At 50.0% G+C, this 22,821-nt stretch overlaps 2 protein-coding genes across 4 annotated transcripts in view; one reads left to right on the forward strand and one right to left on the reverse strand.

Annotated features, from left to right (window-relative positions):
• STK32A (serine/threonine kinase 32A) overlaps nucleotides 1–3,621 on the forward strand; it is a 129,913-nt gene extending 126,292 nt beyond the window's left edge. For both annotated transcript variants that reach the window (XM_041765138.1, XM_041765136.1), the window contains exon 13: nucleotides 25–3,621. In XM_041765138.1, coding sequence (XP_041621072.1) covers nucleotides 25–115 — 91 coding nt within the window. In that variant the 3' untranslated portion in view covers nucleotides 116–3,621. The remainder of the gene's footprint in view (nucleotides 1–24) is intronic.
• A 1,303-nt stretch (nucleotides 3,622–4,924) lies between these two features.
• The window catches only part of DPYSL3 (dihydropyrimidinase like 3), a 120,261-nt gene continuing 102,364 nt past the window's right edge, over nucleotides 4,925–22,821 (reverse strand). For both annotated transcript variants that reach the window (XM_041766692.1, XM_041766693.1), the window contains exons 8-14: nucleotides 20,053–20,173; nucleotides 15,933–16,089; nucleotides 15,159–15,300; nucleotides 13,454–13,624; nucleotides 11,750–11,929; nucleotides 9,173–9,335; nucleotides 4,925–8,223 (exon numbers count right to left, since the gene is read on the reverse strand). In XM_041766692.1, coding sequence (XP_041622626.1) covers nucleotides 8,135–8,223; nucleotides 9,173–9,335; nucleotides 11,750–11,929; nucleotides 13,454–13,624; nucleotides 15,159–15,300; nucleotides 15,933–16,089; nucleotides 20,053–20,173 — 1,023 coding nt within the window. In that variant the 3' untranslated portion in view covers nucleotides 4,925–8,134. The remainder of the gene's footprint in view (nucleotides 8,224–9,172; nucleotides 9,336–11,749; nucleotides 11,930–13,453; nucleotides 13,625–15,158; nucleotides 15,301–15,932; nucleotides 16,090–20,052; nucleotides 20,174–22,821) is intronic.

The following is a 22,821-nucleotide window of genomic DNA, read 5'->3' on the forward strand; positions in this document are numbered from 1 at the left end:
CTTTCCTTTTTTTTTTCTTTTTAGAGTAAAAAGGGACTTTACTAAAAGACCAGCTAACCTAGCTCTGGAACAAACCAAAGACCCACAAGAAGAGAACGGCCAGAATAATGAGTGAAGTCCTCCCCTTCTTCTGCTTGGGACACTTCCTGCCACTTCAGCCAGGAATTGCTGACAGTAGTTCTCACCTCTCCACACCACACACACCTTAGAAAATGTGTATGAATGCCTTTGGGAGGAGGCAGCAGGATGGAGACAGAGTCCCAGGCACCTGGGACCTACTTTCACCACTAATTAACCGCGTGGCCTCCAGCAAGTCACTTCCCCACGGTTGCTGCTTCACAGTTTATTCATCTAAAATGAGAGGGTTATACTAGAGGAGCTCTGTGCTACCTTTTTCCTGCTACCATTCTGTTATTCGACACAGCCTTTATCTTGATTTTAAAAGGAATATTTAGATGCAGATTTCTTTTTCTACCCCTCCTAACTACACTGTGACACGTGGGCAAATGGACACTGGTAGGTGGGTGATTGAGTGAGGCTCTTCAGAGCCAGGGAAGTTCACAGAGAGGTCAGGATCCTCACATCTTATTGAAGAGAGAGAAGGAATTCAATCAGGGAGAAATGAACGGGCGATTAGGGGTGACACAGATTTATGAGGCCTTCCAGTGGTATTCTGGAGTCAGCACACCGTATCAGCGTGCGTCAGCTAGCAAGAGCCTTGGGTGCACGTCTTTCCCATCACCCCAGACAGTGATGTGAAGCTGGGCAGCTGAGATTGGTGATGAGCAGTAAATATTGGCAATATTTACACCATGGAAATGGACAATTGCTTCAAATCAGGGTTTCCCCCTCCCCGAAAAGTCAGTTGTGAAGCACTTATTAGCATACTGTTCACGTTCTTCTAGGAAGTACGTTCCTTGAGGCTAATTGTCCTCTTATCAGACTGTGTCTGGAGAGGATCAGAAAATAATACTATCACGGTCACATTGAGACCATGTCCACTTCGTAGTACAGTACTGCTACACCTTTTCTATGCAGAGGTTACAGTCTAAATAGAATGGGAGGTGAATTTGGAAGATAGTAAAATTTACACTTGGAAAATCCCTTAAATTACCCACACTGTGGTAGCTATCTTCTCTTAGTGAAGCCCAGTGCAGTGAGCCACCTTTCAGGAATGAAACAGATCACCATTTGGGGGTTTGTTTTGGTTTTGTCTTTTGTTTTTGGTCCCATTTTCAGCCAGTATCAGATGAACCAAAACGTGGAACCAATTATACATGCCTTTGTAGCCTGGAATAACATAGCTGTGGGATGCTCCCACATTTGAGAAGTCTAAGGTCACGGAAATGAACTGAAGGCACCACTCAACTACAAGAATGGTGGGAGAAATTGCCTATTTACAATATTATTGATGTCTCAGTCTTTTGCTTTGTATATTTTTATTTATTTGCCTAACACAAAGTTAAATTCACCTAAGGGAGATATGCATATGACTTAACTCCACTCTCCTGATACACAGAAGATCCTTGCAGAGGAACGAGCTCCGGCAACTCACAGATGCCACGGAGTAGAGTCAACAAGCGAACAGGCTGGGGGTGGGGGGCTGTTTTAACCTCTTGGCTCCTCAGATCATCTAAACCTTGTCCTTACTTATAGTGAGGGCCTTGCCAGGATGGCAGTAAGCAGGCAACAGAGAAGACCAGAGAAAAATGGGCAGAAGTAACAGATCCTGCATCTGCTGCACCAGACATCCAGGAGGGAAGCCACACTCAGGCAATTACACATGGGTAGGAAGCCAATGCTGGCTTTTAACTTGGAATTCAGGATTTCCTCCTCAGTGAGTTAGCAGGCCCAGAATTTCTGGCAGAGCTGTGAACAGTGCCTCTCTACTTTAAGAGCAACCATATTTTTGTTAAGAATTAAAGCCAGCTCTTCTGTTCTGTTTGATTCTCTTTTTTCTACATTTCCCACATATTACTTGCCTGTGCTATTTTGCTTTTCTCCAGATGCTATAAACTACGCACTGGGCCTGACTCAATTTCTAATTATGTATGAAAAGAGCAAGTGGAAGGTGACCAGGTTCTTTTCCAGTTGGTAATCGCAGAGTGTCAGGGGCCACTGGCATGTTTACCAACTTGCATTCCTTCATGTGTCTTGACTCAAGTCTTCTGTCCTGTGGACATAGTTCACCTGCTGAGATCAGATCATCAGTCGCCCGGTTCCTCCTCTTGCTGTGACCTTGTATGTATCATTCCAGAGGAAAGACTTCGGGAAACACTGCAGAGCAACAGGATCAGTAGGCTCTCCATTGGGAAGGGAGCCAACCATTGCACATCTGTACAATTTGTAACAGGATAGGAACCCAATACCAGCTCTGTAGTTTGAACCCCTAGTTCATATTTCCAGTGAGTTGCTGTTGTGCCTGAAGCACCTCTGTGGACATTCAAGAGCAGTGGACACACCAACTAGAGAGCACAGCCTCAGAGCAGTAAGATGGATTGTCAGTCCTAATCAGGTTACAGACCCACAATGTGTTTCCAGTTAGAAACGAAAAAGCATTGCATCTAGAGTATGGAACAACAGATTATAAGTATCTCCCACTGCCACACGTTTTAAACATTAGGACAGTTTTCCAAAAACCAGGACACCTAAATCTGTACCATGATTGCTAGATGTTGGTATCAGAGTCTTTGGTTTTATTCCATAACTGGAATAAAATGTTACTAACATAACTGGGTCAAATGTTACTACCCTAACCAGCTGGACCATGTCTCATCTAGATTTGTGACAACCAAGGCTAAGAATTTAAGAAAACAAGCTGACTACTGTAGCCCTTTGTGTGGTATTCCCACCATCTTCTAACTGCTTCCTCCCTTACCTGGGGGCAGCATCTGAGAAATCAGAGCAGGTGTTGAAGACCAAAAGCCTCTGGTTATAACACTCTTACTCTGCAGCAAGGGCCACGCACCCCCTTGCATTCAGTGACCTCTAGTGGTGGCGGTGGGCTGTGTGTGGGAGGAACCAAGCCCTGAAACCCTGCCCACAACCCAAACTCCACGGAAGTAAATACTCTGCTAATAGCTAACACATCCCGATGGCAGCACTGGTTTGGCCGGAGGTCATTGCTAGGCCAGGGACGAATGTCAAGCAGCTCGAAGCACTGCTAAATTAATTTACGGTCATTAATTAGTAGTTCAGCTTCTTGTGATAGGCAAGTTTTAACCAGAAAGGACTAGACTTGAGCTCATCATAGCTTTTCTAGACTGGACAAACAGCTAGGGAGAAAAGGAATGCTAATATAGCTAGCAGGAGCCAGGGCTGCTGCTTTTGATGACGCAGCAACGCTAAGGCTTAAACTCACCGGCTGAACGAAAAGGCATGCAGAACACGGTGGTTGTGTCGGTAGCCAGTGGTGCCTGTGTTGTCTACACATCTTGTTTCCTACCGTCTGCCCATGATCGCTCTCTCTCCTAAGCTCAGCGTGTCTGACTGAGGTTAAACACTGATGTTCGAAATCCAAACTTCAGTCCTCTGTGCTGTTGCGCGCAGGCAGCCCTTGGGTGGGAAACGCGTGCTTCTGTTGATGTAAATGTGCCTCGGTGTATTAAAATGTCTTCTGCAGACAGTGAGCCACTGATCCTCCTTTGTCCACTGTGGGTGTAACTGTTTTTCCTACAGTTGGGGTTGGGTTGTGGGTGCCCAAAGTCACCTGTTCCTCTTTCCATTTCCCTCTGTGGGGACCGCCCTGGACCAGTGACAAGCTGGTATTAGAGATGATGTTCTAGAACAGTGGAGTGCAGCACACTTTAAATGATCCACAAATACAAAAACTAGAAGCCTGACCCCTGTAGCACTCACACCTAATGGAGCACAGCCCAGAATTCCAGATTTTGCCCTTCACTCTGACCTTGTCCATGACAGCCCATGCATCTCTTTTCTTCAGCACTGTGACTTACTACCCTGCAGCATCTCCGTCCTGTCCTACTCCATACACCAGAACAGCAGGTGGATGTTTCAAACCTGGGACACGAGGGTCACAGGCAGCTCTGGATCCTTGTCGCTGGAAGCAGCTTCCTCTTAGGCCCACAGAAGCTTAGCAGCCAGTAGACCAGCTGGTTCCCCGGGCTTGTGAAATCCACAGGCTCTTGCAAATCATGCGGGCTCTCAAGCCCTGCATGCCGAGTGCCCTGTTGTCCAGGCCATGTCAAGTGCCCTGTTTTGTTCTCTGTAGCCAACTGAGCACACAGTAAGACCGCTAAGCTACCCAGGCTGCCCCTAACATTTTTAAAAAACTGCTTCATCTTGGGAAGCCCGGGTGGCTCAGCGGTTTGGTGCCGCCTGCAGCCCAGGATGTGATCCTGGAGACCCGGGATCGAGTCCCACGTCGGGCTCCCTGCATGGAGCCTGCTTCTCCCTCTGCCTGTGTCTTTGCCTCTGTGTCTCTCATGAATAAATAAATAAAAACTTTAAAAAAAAAACTGCTTCATCTCTTCTAAATACTGCAACATGAATTCAGTTGAGCCTAAACTTTGCCCAGGCCCTTTAAACCCACTCTAATCCTAAGCAGTGCGCAGCTGCTGCCTTGGTCAGTGATGACAAAAAAACAAACAAAAGAAAGAAACCCTTTCAGGATCTATACTGGACTCACCCAGACTCTACCTCAAACAGTGACATGTTTTACATGAGAGGATCCCCAGGAAAAACTTTGGTCATGCTAAGTTCCAATAATGATCATCTAACTCTATGGCCCAGACAAAAACTCCACCTCAACCAAGACGACAGTAATCCCCCAAATGTCGTCAGGAAACCTCTTGTTCTCATCATATCTGCCCCCCACATTAACCATGTCCATCTTATTGTGCAATTTTAATACCGCAGGTGAAATGGCACGCCGCGCACAGAAGAAGGCTAGTGACAACATCTGTAATTTCATAGTTATTTTAATAACCAGGTGTACATTAACAGTCACTTGATGAACTTTTCCTTAATCTCAGCTAAACTCAAAACACAGTTTTCTTCACGGTTCAAACCAAACAGCTCTTCACGTTCCAGAGCTGCCTCACAGCTACCACAGATCACAGGGAGATTTACGGTCTGTTCATATTCACCGGACACAGAACGGAACACCCACACACCGTTTTCCAAAGAGGGAACTTTTACAATGAATGCTGGCTGCCTGGGACAGCCCATGGGTATATATCTGGGACTCCAGCTGGATTTTTCCAGGCGGGGGAAGGCCCGGGAAGCTTGTGGCTAGAACCAAAGTCGGGGCTCATCCACCCTGTGGGGAAGGGCTTCTCAGGGTGAGTGCAAGTAAGGCCTTTGCAGCAGAGCATGACTCTCTGGGTGTAGGTGTGAAGAAAAAGGCCAAAGGGTGACCGGTCTCTGAAGAAACCCCATTTTTGGGAGGACTCCAACACTGCCGTTTTTAGAAAACATAGAAATAGAAATACCTCTACGGGGTGAGGTTGGCTGGTCTAACAATTCCACGAATACCTTCTCAACTACCCAAGATTATGGCCCTCCCAGAGCGAACCCCAGTGGACTGCTATCTGGGTAAGGAATAATGTGAGAAGGTGGGGGGCAGCTGGGGGACCCTCAGAGGAGGGCCAGGCCAAGAGACGAGAGGGCCAAAGAAAGCTTGGGCAGGAGATGAAGGTCCAGCATGCCCTCCCACACTTGGATGAGATGCCGTGAATCCCGAGAGCTGTGGCTTGCATCATGGTTCTCTTCCTAAACCCCGTGTATAGGGAGGGCTCTTTGATGTGTGCCTTGTGGAACAGGACACATTTGAATATAAACTTTAACTCCAGTAACAAGGTACGAGAAACCAAAGTCAAGGAAAGAGAGGGATTTTTCTTGAAATTCTTAGGAATCTCTGTGCTTGGGAAATTACTTCTAGTCAGTGAAGAAAGGGAGGCTTTCCCAAACCTTGTTGCCCATCGTGAGGGCGTTAGCGTGGAGAGCTTGTGTAGGCTATCAAGTTCGGGGGGAATGAACGCTTGGTTCAGCAGCCCCGGTGCAGTGCAGCTGACCAGCCTGGCCACGAAAGATTTATTGTCATGGCACAGAGAGGTCATGGAGGGAGGAGCTGGACTCTGGGTAGCAGGAGCCCAGGGTCCACAAGAGGACGCACCCTCTAGTTGATTTCTTCCCCCCACCTGGTGGCTGTGGCTGGTACTGCAACACGTCCCGCAGAACAGCCCGGCCCGGAAGCCCGGAAGCCCGGAGGCCCGGAGGTATTTCGTGTACTTGCTTCGGGTTGGACAATCTCCCTCTGCCTGCAAACCCATCATTCATTCTGAGTTCTGCGACAGGCCAGCAAATCTATGAGTCACAAATCAAGAGCTACGTGCTCCCCCCCTTAAGTTTCCTTTAAAATAAAGGCACCATGAACAAGCCTTAGAACAGCAAGCTTCCTTATATGAGGAGAAGCGATCATTCTCACGACCAGAACAGTGCTTAGCTGGCTGGGGGACATCCTCCTCGCTGGCTCTTTCCAAATCCCTTTTTAGCCACACTGTTCCCCTCTCTCTGGTCTTCAGCTAGAGAAGTGCCATCAAAGAAGCAGCTTCTCCTGAGCACCTGAAAGGTGTCCGAGGCCCGCTCTTTTTCTTTCAAGTCCCTAGTACGCAGGCATAGGGGGTCCTGCCAGCTGCATCCCACAAGCACAGGTATCTGATCCCAGGGCGACTATGCTCTCTCTGCCCCTGGGCCCCCTAGTTCTACAGATCCTCATCTGGCTCACATTGAACTTTCAGAAGTGGCAGGATGGGGAAATGGACACTGAGCTCCACTTTGTTATGTGCCACATCCCACAAGGCTGCACGTCACTTCCACCACCCTGGGGGGCTGCAGGAAGATACCAAAAGCTCCCCCAGAGGATGTGCTGAAGGAAGGGCAGACAGTTAGTTGAGGGCTGAAAAGCAGACCCATGGTCCCAGAATGTGCCCCCCCCCCCCGCCCAGCCCCACAGACTGGCTTTCCCAAATCCTTGCTTGGCTCCCACCTCAACCGAGACCCCTGTTCGCAGCAAAACTCCTAGAACACCTAAGCACATACATTTTCAAACCCCAAATCCTATCCAATCACAGATGTGCCTGGAACTCGAGATGGAAAGACTCGGCCACTCACCGCCAGCAAGAGCAGCCCTTTCTGGGGGTCCCCCTTGGCTTGTCCTAACTCAGGATGCCGGACGCACGCTGCTCTCCCGGGTGGGCAAGGCCACGAGCACGTGAGGTGATGATCTCCAACACGCGTTTAGAGGAAGGCATGTGAGCGCGGCTGCCCCGCCCCGAGGGCCTGTGTGTGCTCCCAGCTGCTGCCTTTTAAAGAGCACCAGAGAGGCAGGCAGGACAGAGAGGGAGGAGGGTTTCCTCCTCTCTTCCTTCCCGGCCCAGGAAAGAGGAGAATTTGAAAGCAACACTGAGAAAGAGGCCCTACGAAACACCGGCATGATCAAGCAGGTGAAGGTGATGGTTTGGGTTTTGGTGTTTTAATAAAATGTTCAAAGGAATAAAATCTAGGAGGGGATGTGACAAAGTCTGGAACCTGAAGACTGCCTGCCTTCTCCGCAGACCCCTGGAGACCGTGAGGAAGGGACGGCAGCCCCAAGTAGCCATCATCCATGGAAATAAACGTGCTTCAACACAACACACAAGCCCCCTTATGCTCACCCACCCGCCCGCCTCCCCGTACACACCCTACCCCAGCCCCTCGGAGCCTTCCGCCTTGCTCTGGGCTCCGACCACCCCCTCACCACCAATACCCACGTCCCTTTTGTTGATTTTCCTGACATCCCAGCTTTGTCTGTCCCCTTGTCATAAAATGCAGCACTACACACGCGCTCAACACTATATAGCAGACGCTTTTACCTTAGTAGCCTGTCTGATTGCATGCATGGAAATGGGGGGAGGGGGTCAAACAAATCAAGGCTATGCATAAACAGAAAACAAAGCAATATTCGTAAAGCTAGGCAAGCGAGTGTAGCATTGGAGAAACATAAGGCTTGAGGCTTATTGATTCTTTAGATCGCAACTGTTTGGATTCGCTTTCCTTCTTAAATATTGGTGTACCATTTTGGCTTCAAGAAAATCTCTTCTTGCTTCTGCCCCTCTCTTTGGGGAGGGGTCGCTTAACTCAGGGACGTGATGTTAGAGCGGCCTCCAGGGGGTGCCACGATGCGCTTGCTGGCTGAGCGGACCCCCTCATCCACTTGGGTGCCTTCGGTTGGCAACACATCCCCAGGAAGGAAAAAAGGGAAAGGGGGGTGTAGAAAAGAGAGAAATTGGATTAGTTTTCAGAGTGTCAGACGGCAGGCACCCTCCTGGTCTCATCTCCCGAGAAATTTCCATTCCAGTCTATCAAACATTCTAGGTGTTTCATATCCATCCTCCTGAACGCCTATCTCCAGCAGAGAAAAAAAAAAAAAAACGAGGACCACAGAAATGCAAACCTGCAGTTACTTTTCCCCATCATAAGACTACAGGCTATGGGGCAACTAGACAATTGTTTTCTATGAATATTAGTTCTTAAAGCATCAACCAGGCTAGCACAGTGGAGCATTTACTCAACAGCGGCTCCAACAGAGGTGCACAACACCACGCACAGCTCCCACGGTCGCCCGCGGAGAATCACCACCAATTCATCATGGGAGTCATTGCACCCCACCCCACCAGGTGTGACCTCTAAGCAGAAATGGTCATCATTTAAGCCTGATCTTTGGGGCACCTGTGGCTCTGCCGGTTGGTTGAGCATCTGCCTTTGGCTGGGGTCTTGGGATCCAGTCCCGCCCTGGGCTCCCTGCTCAGCGGGGATCCTGCTTCTCCTTCTCCCTCTGCTTGTGCGCGCTCTCTCTCTCTCTCTCTCTCTCTCTTTCTCAAATAAATAAAATCTTAAAGAAAAAAAAAAACCAAAAACCTGATCTTTAACCTCTTCGAAACTTATCTTGCTTTCTCAACGGGACTCCTTTCTGAGTCGGCAACGGCAACATTTCCTGCTGACCCCAGTCACCACCTTCCAGAAGGTGTTGGGGGGGGGCTGGTTCCCAGGTAGCCAGCCAGCTCGGAGCACTCCCGGCTCCTCCCCACCTACCCCCTCCCTCCCCCGCACCCCCCTCACCCCTCCACCAGGCCCTTCTCACAGAAGGGCACCTGGTGCTTCGCCCACTCACCAGACAGGCTGAATCCCGACTGATGGAGATTCCTCACAGGCGGGTTGGGCCGCGTGGGGGAGCCCCGGGTGGAGCCCGCGGGGGTGCCCCCTTTGGGTGTGGTGGTCAGGTCAAACACGGGCCCGTCGTACAGGCCCCTGGGGACCGCGTGCAGGTCTGCCATCTGCAACAGAGAAAGGGGTCACCCCAGAGTCTGTCAATGCGTAAGGTCCCTTCTAGCTAAGTCGGGGAATCCAGGATGCAGTGGGAGCCAGGAAATAAGACAAACAGTAGGGTGCCCTAAGGGAAGGAGAAGGAGAAAATAGAGAGTGTGGAGACAGAGCGACGGTACAGAGGTTGGCGAGGACCTCTCTAAATAGGTGAGCTTCGCTCTTCAGGAGCAAAGGGACCTGTTGTGGGGGGACATTGAGGAAGGAGGAGGAGAGGCTGCAAAGTCAAGGACAGGGGCAGGGGTGGTGGCGGAAGCAGTGTCCCCAGCAGAGGAAGCAGGTGGGGGAAACGGGACAGATAGAAGGACCGCCGGCTGGCCCGGAGCAGAGGACGCAGGAAGGGCAGCGGTTTGGGACAAGGTCGCAGTGCTGGGGGTGACATCCCATGGGGGCTCCAGGCCCGCTCCTTGGCACAGAGCAGAGCTGGCAAAGCTGGATGGCGTCCTGCAGTCCGGCCCCTGGCCTCACGCTGTGGCCGTGAGCCCTCATGGGCCTGTGGGGCTGGTTGGCCCACCCCCTGCCAGGAGCGGGGGGTGGGGGCGGGCGGAGGGGTGGGGGTGGCTCAGGGTCATACGAAACATGGTGGCTCCCCCCCCGAGTGGCTCTCGGCAGACGGCGCAGGGCAGACGGCACAGGGCAGCGGTGCAACCAGCACCCGCCTTGCCCACATCCCATCACAGGCTGCTTGGGGGCGTCAGGGGGACAGGGTAGCTCATAGCAAGACTCCCAGCCTGTCTGCACGGAGCCTCCCCTCCCCTCTGTGGGTGACTCAGGTGCAAGCACAGAGGTGAAGCTCGACATGTTCGAAGTGTTCGCAGATGCTGATGATCTAGGCGGGACCACGTCCCTCTCCATGGTCCCCAAAAAGCTTGGCCAGGGGGCGCTGGGAGGCTCAGTGGTTGAGCATCTGCCTTCAGCTCAGGGCGTGATCCCGGGGTGCCAGGATCGAGTCATACATCGGGCTCCCCACAGGGGGCCTGCTTCTCCCCCTGCTTGTGTCTCTGCCTCTCTCTCTGTGTCTCTCATGAGAAAAGAAATAAAATCTTTAAAAAGAGAGAAAGCCCTTGGCCAGTAACTCTAGATCAACATTCCTTTGGGTACGTTATCTTAAGTCACCTCAACAGGAACACAGAGCTGATGTACACGAGAGGTTTGGGTTCCATTCTCTTCTCTATCAGGCCAAACCTGGGGCGTGGGATTTCCCGCCACACTGGCTAACCTTAAACCATCGCTAATAGAGAGGGAGGAAACGCTGTCATAAAATAAACAGTGCGGGTTGCAGGGACATTCAGACTAAATGACAGATGCCTCTGGAAATGCATGCATGGCCTAAGAGACGCTGCGCCTCATCCCGGGAGGGGGCCGGGAGCAGATCAGACCTGGCCCGCGGCCTTGGGGAGGGAGGCCTGCAGCAGCAGGAAGCAGCAGCTCTCACGCAGAGAGCAGCCAGGTGCCTCCAAAGACACCCTGGGGTGCCGGGAGCGGGTATGGAGTTCCTCTGAGCCTCCCTCTAATGGCCACCGCAGTGGCCCAGCGCCCCCACCGCGCTCCCACCGCGCTCCCACCGCGCCAGCAGCATGACTGAGGACTCACTCTCCTGGCGGCGGGGTGCCGGCCCGTCCCATGTGCACGGGGGACCGCGTGCCTTCCAACCGACCAGGTCGGGACTGGGGGGTCAAATTGCACCCCATCCCAGGGCCGGTCTAACCCTGCTCTGGGGGTCCCCAGCCCTTACAGGAAGGCGACCCTGCGATCAGTGTGGGGGTCGCAGCGGCGCTGAGGAAACAGAGCTGTGGGCCTCGCCAGATGTCAAGGAGAGCCACTCCACATGGGACATGCAGGGAGATCCTTAAGTAGACACACACAGATACATGTCTGTGTATCTGTCTTTCTACCTGTCTGTCTATGAAATCGGGGGCAGAAACAAGATTTTATGCGAACCACAGAACCAGCCAGAAGAGTCATGAACACTTGCCCTCGGGAGCAATGCTGGACAGAAGAGAGGAGACCCCGAGGGGCAGGTGCAGGCGGCTGACTCTCACTGCGTGCCTTCCTCCAAGAGGGATTCTTTTTTTAAAAACATAGACTATCTGGAATCATTAAAATTTTAAATTATTTCAATTAAAAGTACCATAAAAATGGAGGAAAGTCATTTAACAAAAAGGTTTCTTGGGCCAAAAAAGGTTCAGAAACCCCCTGCTATAGGACATCAAATCTGTGCAGTTGTCCCCTGGGGAGAGGTCTCTTGCAGGGCATGTCTTCGGGAGGGTCGGGGGCACACGGTCCCCTCCTGACCTCGTGGGTACCGTCCCTGGGCCTGATGGGACACAAGCCCCTTCCCCCACCTGAGGTCCCGCCAGCTTCTCACCTTCCTCCGGGCTTTAATGCGCTTGTAGACGTAGTCAGAGAACGGGCTGCAGGGGATGAAGCGGCCTGCCCCCTGGGTCACGTGCAGGTTGCCATCCTCCAGCATGATCTTGCCCTGGCAGATGACCACCAGAGGGGCCCCGCGCAGCTCCAGTCCCTCAAAGATGTTATACTCCGCAGCCTAGAGACGGAGAGGGGCAAAGCCATGAGTGCAGGCGGAGGACCAGGCGGAGAGGAACAGTGTTCCTGGGCGGGGGGCCCTGCCTCCGGCCTCGCTGCAGCCGAGGTACCAGGGAAGCCAGGAAAAGCTTCCAGTGCCACCCGGTAGCTCTAGGGGAATAGAAGTCCCAGGGGAGAGAGAAAGCGGCTAAGCAGAGACCGGACTTCCCAGCAAAGAGAAACATCAATCCTCAGTAAGGCCCTGGTCTGGAAGCACATTCTGTCACTGGCAGTGTCACAGAGAAGCTTGGGATGCTGGGAGATGGTCTCCACGAGCCCCAAATTAAATGATGAGATGTGGGGCACCTGGGTGTCTCAGGGAGTGAGCGTCTGTCTCTGGCTCAGGGCATGGTCCCAGGGTGCCAGGATCGAGTCCTACCTCGGGCTCCCTGTACGGAGCCTGCATCTCCCTCTGCCTGTGTCTCTGCCTCTCTGTGTGTGTCTCTCATGAATAAATAAGTAAAATCTTTAAGAATAAAATAAAACAAAGGCCATCCTCTCCAAAAATGGGATGTCTCTCTACTGCCTTCATTTATTCACCAAGCGCAAGGCAGTACTACAAAAGGTTAAGGACATCAGTTCAGAGTCCAGTTGTGTGGGTTTAAACCCTAACTTCACCATTTACTGAATCTCCTTGCATCTCCATTTCCTTGGTGATAAAATGCGGCAGCTAACAGTGCGTACCTGCGGCGGACTGTTACGGAGATCCGGTGAACAAAAAGCACTCTGCCTGAAACATAAATGCTTTAACGTATGAACTCTTGGGGATCCCTGGGTGACTGAACAGTTTAGAGCCTGCCTTCAGCCCAGGGCATGATCCTAGAGACCCGGGATCGAGTTCCGCATCGGGCTCCCTGCATGGAGCCTGCTTCTCCCTCTGCCTGTGTCTCTCCCCCTCTCTGTGTCTCTCAGGAATAAAATCTTTAAAAAAAAACAAAACAAAACTCTTTTTACCAACACGGATTAAGCCTTTTCCCTTGGGCACTGGGCGTTAATTATTATCCTCCACATAAAACTCCTCAGGAGAAAGTTGTCTGGGCTGTTCATCAATTTTTTTCATGTTCTCTCTCCTTCTGGGTACAGGGGGCATCACTGGCTCCCTGCCCTCCTGGGGGGAGGCCAAGCTCAGGACGGGCTCGGGCCCGTACAGTGTGAGAGGAAGTGCCATATACCACTTCTCTCAGGAAAGCTCTCAAGAGTCGCTACTCCAGTGACCATGAACTGGTCCCCGGCCTCAGCCTGTGTAGACACGGCACCTCCGTGTCTGAGTACCTGCTGGGAGTAGCCCCGCACTGATCCATCTGGGAGACCAGGAGTGAGAAACAACCTGCTGAGGTATTACATCACTGAGAATTTGGTGAGGTCTGTGACAGCGACCCATCCTGGTCTAGCAGGCCTGGGGCGACACACATCCACACCTCTCTCCCGACAGAGTTCCACACGCGCCTTCTCCATGCCACTCTTCTCCCGCCAGCAAGTGCCTTACCGACTGGTGGCTCTTGGCCGAGACGATCTTTACCGCATCTGGGTCCCAAATCACCAGGTCGCTGTCAGAACCCACAGATATTCTCCCCTTGCGGGGATAGAGGTTGAAGATCTTGGCGGCATTTGTGCTTGTCACAGCCACAAACTGGTTTTCATCCATTTTCCCAGTGGCCTATTGGGATACCAAAGAAACTCAGCTCAGGACATCTGAGCTCAGAGCAACGTGACCACCAGGGCCAGAAACGCCCAGACGGCGTCTGAGGAGATGAACACGGACCCCCACCCACAAGCTGTCCACCTGGCTGGCTGCGCCATCACGGCAGCCAGGGACGATGGGGAACACATGGCTTCAGAAAGCAGTCACCACTCTTGGAGGGGGTGCCTTTTTCTGGTTTGTGTATATACTTCCTTCTTTGCCCTTTTAATTCCAAAAAGAATTATAGAATTCCCAGTAAAAACAAATGTGGTTATGAGCCCATTTTTTAGATATCTGTTTGTATTTGCATGGTCACAAGATAAATATGGAAGAGCCTCACCCAATAATAATAATGGTTAACCCTGGGTTGTGGAATTATGGCTGATTTTTGTTTTCTTTCTTGTGTGTGCTTTTCTATGCTTTCCAAGTGCTCTTTTAATGAGAATGTATCATGTGGGTAATTAAAATATATATATATTATTTTTAACAATTCTAGATTGTGCCAAGTTAACTATATATATTTATATATTCATAAATGCACAACAGTGTTTAGGAAAGAACAAAACCTAAGTATGTGAGAGAAGAGAAAAATATTTATACTTTCCTTCTTTACAAAACAAAAAGCCTGGATAAGGAAAAAAGAATTTAGTTTCAAATCTAACTTTGGGCTTCCTGGGAACCATGATGAGAAGGGAAATTTGGTGGCTTACTCTGTGCAGATGAATGAGGCATTAATTCATATGCAATATATATATATACGGCTCAGAAATAAATGTCTTTAGAGTTTTTAAAATAAAAAGAGAAGGAGGGTGCCTGGCTGGCTCAATCGGTGGAGCATGCAACTCCTGATCTTGAGGATGTGAGTTCAAGCCCCATGTTGGGTATAGAGATTACTTAAAAATAAAATCTTTTAAAAAAAATAAGAAAATAAAAAAATAAAAGGAAGTGATCAACTTAATAATGAGTTAATTATTATTTTTACTAAAACCTTTGGGACAGCCTTCATTGGCATGGCTATTTCTTTTGTCAGCCTCGGTCATGTTATTAAGGAAAATACAACCAGGCTTACTGTCAGAAGACCTCTGGTCAACAGTCCTTTGTACAGCCTGGATGACTACACACTCAATGAAGGGCATCCTTGATGAGCAAGCTGACTTCAGTCTCTTAGGCATATACCCCTTGCTTACCATTTCAATGGGTTATATCCAGCCCCTTCAAAAGAAGTGATAATATTATCACTTACCACCAAAAATAATTTAATTCACTCTTAAATACAGATCATTCATGCCATCAGATAGATGTAGGGTCCGTATGTGTGGCTCCTAGTTGTTTTAACAGTCTAGAGGAGGAAGTCTCCTCAAAATGTCAAGATTCATCCCTCTGTAGGTAACATTCCTAAATCACATGGTTCCAGAAACATCTCAGCAGGTATGAGGGCTCACCTACCAAAAAGCAGTGGCAGGAGGCTCTGATCTGGCCCTGGCCCCTGTCCCATGACCTTGATGCTTACCACAGCCTTGTCCCAGATGACAGACATCCGCTCTTCCACACCGTTGGTGCCCTCGGGGATGGCTGTGAAATTGTCCTTCCCAATTGCCTTCTGAGCAGTACTGAAGGTACAGTGGGCACTCCCAGAGAGCTGCAGGTCTCCACTAGCAAAGAAAAAAGGCTCCATGTAAACTGGAGAGGTGGCTTAGAGGCACCACCGGGGACAAGCACTGAGTGTCTACCATCAGCATTCGGAATGCCAAGACTTGAGTTTAGGATCCTTTCTGTACTTCTTACCAGATACGTGAGCATAAGTGAGCTCTTCCCCTCCCTGGGCCTTACAGTTAGCCCATCTGGAAAATGAGGGGGTTAGCTCATCTCTGTGTAACAAAATAAAAGGGACCCAAATGAAGGATAGGGATGACCCTACATGTCCTCAGGGGGAGGGCACAAATGAGTCTCCCTTTAAGTTCAGTTAGGTCCTGTTTAAAATTAGGCAAATGATCTGACCCTCAGTAGCTTAACCTGTAAAGTTGCCAGTTGTCATGAGGATCAATGAGATCATCTGTGTAGTCTCGCCAATCTTAGCACATGATATGCATTAACTGCTCCTCTCATTATTAATATCATTACTGTTAGTGATTTGTAAAATATAATGGGGAAGAGCCCATTGTTTTCCATGTGTTCTCCTCACTGCAGACTCTAATCTAGCTGATGAGTGGGCTGCTCTAGTCCTCATCCCCCTGGTCCCACGATGTTTCCACGGGACACATGCTGCTCATCATCCTGCACCAACCTGGCCAGCAAGGAGTTGATGTAGTCAGGAGTGGTCGGGTCAGGGCTCAGAGGTGGGGATGTCACAAACGCAGCTGCCTTAGCCCAGTTCTTGCTCCAGTAATGGGTTCCATCTGTGCCGAGGCTGGCAGTGATGGGCTCACCAAAAACCACATTTCCTGCAAGGGTAGGAAGTAGACAATAGATTTGTATAATGTCTGTGCTGCTCCAGACCTGGCTCAGATAATCATGGCCCCTGGCCCTCGCCAGGGCTGTGGATCTGAAGTCATGCAAGCCTGGGGTCATGTCTATGTGTCCGCCTTTTCTAAGCCTCTGTCTTTCTATCTACTAAATGTCAACAATGTTGTACTCCTAGTCCTCAAGAAGCCATTGGTTATAAGATGCAGCTTTAAGTCTTAAATTTTGCGACAAATTGATATTTGAGGCAAAACCAAAAAATGTATACGGATTCTAAGATTCATGGACATTTCAGAAATACTAAATATTAAAATGTGGATTAGGTCTGTCCTGGAGTAGATGAAACACAATCACGTCTGCTTCTCAGAATTCTGAAAATGAACAGAATAGGCACCAAGTGTCTGGCACACAGGAGATGCTCAGTGAATGTGATTTCCTAGGCTACTGCCACTCCTTCCCAGGGTAGGGGCCCAAAGCCCCCTGTGTTCCATCACTGGAAACTACTAGATCCTGCTTGTTGCAAGGACATGCTTTGGTTCCACTAAGTAAGTCCTTTCCCTTGGATAAAAGGCTCTCATCATGGTCTTTCCACCATGCTTGTTACTCAGTAACCTAAAACAGGGAGTGATCTGCTCAAAGGCACCCAAAAATCAAAGATGAGGCTCACTTCTTGGATCCCATGTCTGGAATTTAGGGTTTATACACTTACACCAAGCAGTGGGGAGGAGGGATGCTAGGAAATAAACTGATCTAAGCTGAATTTCTTAAAGAAGAAGGGACAGAGTAAAAGAAGGCTGTCTCACAGAAGGTTGATTGGTACCAAGTTTCTCTACACTAGAATCTTGGGCAAAGGATGCCTCATAAAGCCCTGGACTTCTCAGCTTCAGTCCTCTATCTTCTACATTCAAGTTCCCCGTAATGTCAAAGATTAGGAGGAAAGCTCTATGGACAAAATTATAAATAGGTCTTGACTTCCTTCAACTCCAATCTATTGGTTTTGGTTGCCTGGAATTCTTTGTCAAAAGAACTCTGAATATGTTTCCGGTTTCACTTCAAGAGTCAAGATTGATTTGTGATGTCTGCCATGGGCTGAAGAAGGAATCAATGGCAATGATTCCTACAGGACAGCCCTGCTCTTTGGGATAACAGGAAAAAGGATCCACACAAGCCTAATGAGAATTTCAAGGGCTCTCTAAAACAATTTACCCAACTAAATCATGTAGGACCACAAAGAGAAATGGAGGTCAAGACAAGCCCTCAGGCACTATTAAGAGAAATATGATCTTAAAAGTGGAAGAACTCTGGGGCGCCAGGGTGGCTCAGTTGGTTAAGCGTCTGCCTTCAGCTCAGGTCATGATCCCAGGGTCCTGGGATGGAGCCCCTGCATCAGGCTCCCTACTCAGCAGGGAGTCTGCTTCTCCCTCTCCCTCTGCCTCTTCCCCCTGCTTATGCTCTCTCTCTCTCTCTCTCTCTCTCAAATAAATAAATAATATTTTTCTTTAAAAAAAGTAGAATAACTCCCCCTTTGGACTGTCTTTAGATGGGAAGAGTATAATAAATATTGTAATCACAGTTGGGTTTGAATACCAGCTGTCCCAGCTGGGAGATCCTGACACACTGTGCTTCAATTTCCTCATCTGAAAAATGGGAATAAGAATGGCTATTTCTCGGGGTTCTTTGCCAATTCTACATAATAATAAGTCTGAAGTATTTATCCCAGTGTGGGGCATACAGCTGGTCCTCATTAAACTGTGGATCCCTAATATTAATTCTGAGCAGTCATGCAGAGCTGCTCAAGGACACTTGGTGGCGCACACACTGGACATCGGCTCAGGAGGGAAGAATGAGCCCTGCTACACTGCCTCCCTGCTCTGAGTACTCCCCGCTCCTGCCCTGAGAATGACAGGTCCCGAGATGTTTCCTGTCCTCCATATCAGGAATCAGTGCTTCGGCCCTGAAACAAGCCCTCCCTGCCTCCCTGCCACCTTGGAGACACAGCTATCCTAGCTCTTTTGGCCAAACGATCATGAGCCAGAAGGTGAAGGATGGGGATCTTTCTCCATGAGTTTAAAATAAGACCCAGCAAGGCCCCTGGGTGGCTCAGTGGTTGAACGTGTGCCTTTGGCTTAGGTTGTGATCCCAGAGTCATGGGATAGAGTCCCACATAGGACTCCCTGTGGGGAGCCTGCTTCTCCCTCTCCCTATGTCTCTGCCTCTCTGTGTCTCTCTCTCATGAATAAATAAGATTTTAAAATAAATAAAATAAAATAAGGCCCAGCATGTAGCTGGAACACTGTGTCCTTGAGACCCTCAAGTTATCCTGAGAATGGTTCTGAGGGAGGCTGTAGCCATGAGCAAAAGGCCTGAGAGCAAGTATGGCAGGTGGTCTTGGGGAGAGGGTGAGAGGGTTCCCTATACATTTCCCTTTTTTTTTTTTTTTTGCTTTTCTCCAAGAATGGGTAAGGAAGATTGGGCTGCTTTCCTGGTTCTTGCCCGATGACTCACATCCAGTAGAGCAACCACACCATGTCATGTTGAGACATTTAAAAGCAGAGAAAGAAAACAGCAGGCTTACTGTGAGCAGCATAAGGCAGGAGATGCCCTGAGAATGTGGGAGCTACAAAGTCTGTCTAGACAATTAGGAAGATCTCCCTCCCAGAAGAAAAGAGTACCCTTTGCCCGAAGGGCAGGCAGCTGAATACTCAGCCATCAGAGTCAGGGGGCCTATTTTTAGCCACCTGAGCCATTCACATGTGGGGCTTTACAGACCAGCTCAGAGTTTGGTAGGTGAGTCCCTTATCTTGGCTCCCCATGACCAGAATGGCTACTGGCACCTACTGCTAACATGATACACGGTGGGGTGGGGGTGGGGGGAGCTAATAAATCCTCTCTCCCAACCAAACACAGGGTCCCACACCTCCAGGCTCTCAACCACACTCTGATCACAAGTGAGCCCATTTGTGTGCCACTGAAGACAAGAACTAAAAGCAGAAAAGAAAGCTCTGAAGTGAGAGTAAACTTGCGCTCAACACCAGATGAGCAAACAAGGCCAAGTTAACAGCAATGGAGGAAAGTAGCACAAGTCACAAGGCGGTGGTGACAGAGCCCCAGGGCATGAAGGCCATGCCACCAGACAAGCTTCAGAGACCCATTCAACCCCCTTCTCAAAATTACCTGGGCTAATTTGTGTGGCTCAGGTAGGGAGACCCTGCCCCTGCACTCTGCCCTCAACCCTGGCCGATCGATTACACAAACCCCAGAGCAGACACTGGATCAGGGTTAGGCCCAAGACCCAAAGCCAAGGCAATCAGAGCCCTCCCGGGCACTTCTGCTTGAGCCATTGGAAACAACGTACTCTACTTCCTCACCAAGTCCCCTCAACAACTACTGAGGACAACAGGTGCTTCTCAGCATTCATTCTTATCATTGTTCACACTGAAAATAAAGCCAACAGAGAGGAAAGCAGAGACAAGAAAGGATGAAGAATGATAAAGCCCCAACATCACTGTTGGAACCCCTTGATCTGGCTCTGCCTGAAAAACCTTCAAGCAATAATTTACTTTTGTTTGTTTAAATCCATTTGACTTGGATCTTGGACTTCTACATCCAGTTTCATTTTGACTAGTATGTCCATTTATAAAGCTCAGATAACGTGAGCTGACCATGAAGGATCAAAGGGAGGAAGAAAGATGCCTCCAAGAGCTGACCGAAGCTGAGCCATCTTGGACAAACCACTCACCCTCCTGAGCCTAGTTAATCAACCTGCCAAGTGGGAGAAATGCCAGGGTCCTGCCATCCACACAGGACACTGAGAGGATCCCCTGGGCTAACATGGAGGAAGGGCTTCCCAGAGAGCAAGGCAAAATTGGCACCGTTTCTACAGGACAGCCAGAGCAGGGAAGGAGCCACATGGCTGGGGCTGAGCTCTTGGAAGCACCAATCACCTTTTTTCCTGGCTTGCGAGATCAGGTCAGCTGCGCTCTTGCTCATGACCTTCGTGACGTAGAGTGGACAGTTGGTTTGGCTTGCAATGGTGATGGCACGGAACACAGCCTCAGCTTCCAGCTGCAAAAAGAAGTCACAGGAGTCAAGAGAAGCATGAGCCTCTCAGAGTGCCACTCCCCTGCCTCTGCAAACTGAGAATGTAGCACAGCGCAGAGCTTAAAAGCCTACAGGATCTGCAGTTAGACGCCCCCAATCCACCATGTCCCCACTGTGGCACTTCACTTGGCTTCTCACAGTCTTGCCCTCGCCTTCCTTGGTTGCTTCCCTCCTCTCCCCATGATTATCCCAAAGGCTGCATGCGATGGAAGCCTTTGCTCCCCAGTCTTCCCAGACAGATTCTCTGGCAAAACAGCATCCCAGCACCAACAGGGAAACAATAACCAGTAAAGGTAATTAAACATCCAATCCTTCCCTGCAGCAATGGATGGTTAGTGGTGGCAGTTCCAGCAGGCATTTCTTACACTAATCATTCCCAGACTTTTGGGGCCCCTGGGTGGCTCAGTCAGTTAAGCAGGTGACTCCTGATTTCAGCTCAGGCCATGATCTCAGGGTTGTGGGATCAAGCCCTGCATCAGGCTCTGCACCTCAGCAGGGAGTCTGCTTGAAATTCTCCTTCTCCTCTCCCTCTGTCCCTCCCCCTACTTGTGCTCTTTCTCTCCCTCCCTAAAATAAGTACATAAAGTCTTTCCAAAAAAAAAATTCCCAGGCTTCTCAGCAGAGACTTCTCCTCTTCTCAATTTCTTCCATCCCACTCAAAAGTAGAATCTATGTGTTCAAATACGCTAACCAACTGTGTTGAATTTATTTAGTAAGAAATAATGAGTTTCCCCTTACTGTATTAACAAAGCAGGGTATTTAGAGCTCAGGCTCTTTCAAATGGCCTGGGTCTGAGTTCTGGTTCTGCCACAGAGAAGATGGGTGACCTCATGTACTGTACACCACCTCCCAGAGCCTCAGTTTCCTGTAAGATGGGAACAGAAATAGGACCCGGCCCATAGGGCTGTTGTGAGGATTCTGAGTTCATCCTTTAAGGCAACTGGCCCATTCCTGGGACAAGGTGAGCGTGCCTGGCACGCTGGCTATTGGTCTCATCGCTGATGGCAGCTCCTGACCAGCGTGGGGGAGCCCGTGCCACTGCCCCAGGCCCATGGTAGTATGGTTCAGCCTGAAGCAGCTGCTGCTACCATTCCCTCAGCCAATCGGCAACAGTTCTGTTTTGGATGGATAGGACATTCTGGTCAGCCTATGCAGCCCAACACTTTAAAAAGTACCAAAAATAGCTTGCAGATGCCCAGTGTTTGCATAACACAAACCAGCCACTGCCCTCAATGGATGTGGCTCAACAGAGAGACTCTAGGACGTGGTGGGTCCTGGTGCCCCCCCACCCTGTTCTTGGTCCCAGGGGACAAGCCCCCGGAGCCCCCAACCACAGGTGAATACGGCCACCTTCCTGAAGCACCCGACTTCTGGAGCAAAGCTCGGGTTCAGCTCTCTGCCCAGCATCCCCGGGGACAGTAGCTAGGCGTGCTCTGAGCTGAAGAGTGGTTGGCTCCTCCTCCACCCATCCCTCCTCCATCACACCTGTGCTCCCCACTCTGCTCCCCATGGCCTCGGCCCTGGCCCCTCTGATACCACTCCCTCCCAGCCCTGCAGGTTTCTCAGCACCTTGACAACATGACTATCTTTGGAAGGTTACATCACCCTCCAGCTTCACCCTAAAGGGCTTCCAGGGTTGTCCAGATCTACTGCTAGAAGCTTTTTACTAAAAAGGAGACGGGAACAGGAGGAGTGGGGCGGGGGGGCTGGAAAAACAAACCAAGGAACAAAAATAGACTTTGCTCAGAAATCCCCTGGCTGCTGCTACAGAAATCAATCTTGCCAGCAAATCTCTACAGTGACCAGCATTTAGGAAAAGTTTCACAAACAGTGCTGATCACCCTGGCCCCCTCACACGCCATCAACAGCTTTCCTAGCCTTCACGCAGGAGTAGCCAGCCAGGAGCCTGTTAACTTCTCGAGCTTGGGCTCCTTCATGCAACAGTAATGCCAACCACCCAGAAGAACAGTGGCAAGGACAACTAAGGCAATCAGCACAGCTCCAGGTATGGGCTAGTGTCCCACAGAAAGGACTTTAGGAGACAGACCTTTCTGGAATGCTGTGAAATATTTATGAATCATTTCAACTGGGAACAACTTCATTAGACGCAGAGGAGTTTCTGGAGTGCTGACAGTGCTCTGCTTCTCCAGTGGGGCACTAGTGACATAAGTGTCCTCAGCTCGTGAGAATTCCTTGATCTTTAGGCCAGGAACACTCTTCAGGGTGCGCGTTACCGTTTAGTTTTTAAAAAGCTCTAAAAGCGATGGGCCAAAGGAATACCACTGGTTTCTGGCTCTGACTCGTCCTTCTACCTCCTGGGGGGGGTGTAGAGCGGGGGGTGACAGAGCAGGATCCGGGGTCACCTCGCTCATGCACCAGGTCCTGAATGTACTCTGGGCGCTGCTCCTGGGCTGGCCTCCCAAAGCCAATATGCTCACAGCCCTGGGGCAGCCAAAGCCCAGCTCTGTACCCTGTGCCAGCAGCTGAAGCTACCGACGTCCCAAACACATGCAATCGGCCACTAGTTAGTTTTTATTCACTCGTCAGCTGCTAAGCAGTCCCTGTTCATCATTCATTTTATACGTGGGAAACTCCCCGACCCAGACTTAGTC

Source organism: Vulpes lagopus, chromosome 8 (assembly GCF_018345385.1).
Source record: "Vulpes lagopus strain Blue_001 chromosome 8, ASM1834538v1, whole genome shotgun sequence".
Classification (NCBI taxonomy): Eukaryota; Metazoa; Chordata; class Mammalia; order Carnivora; family Canidae; genus Vulpes; species Vulpes lagopus.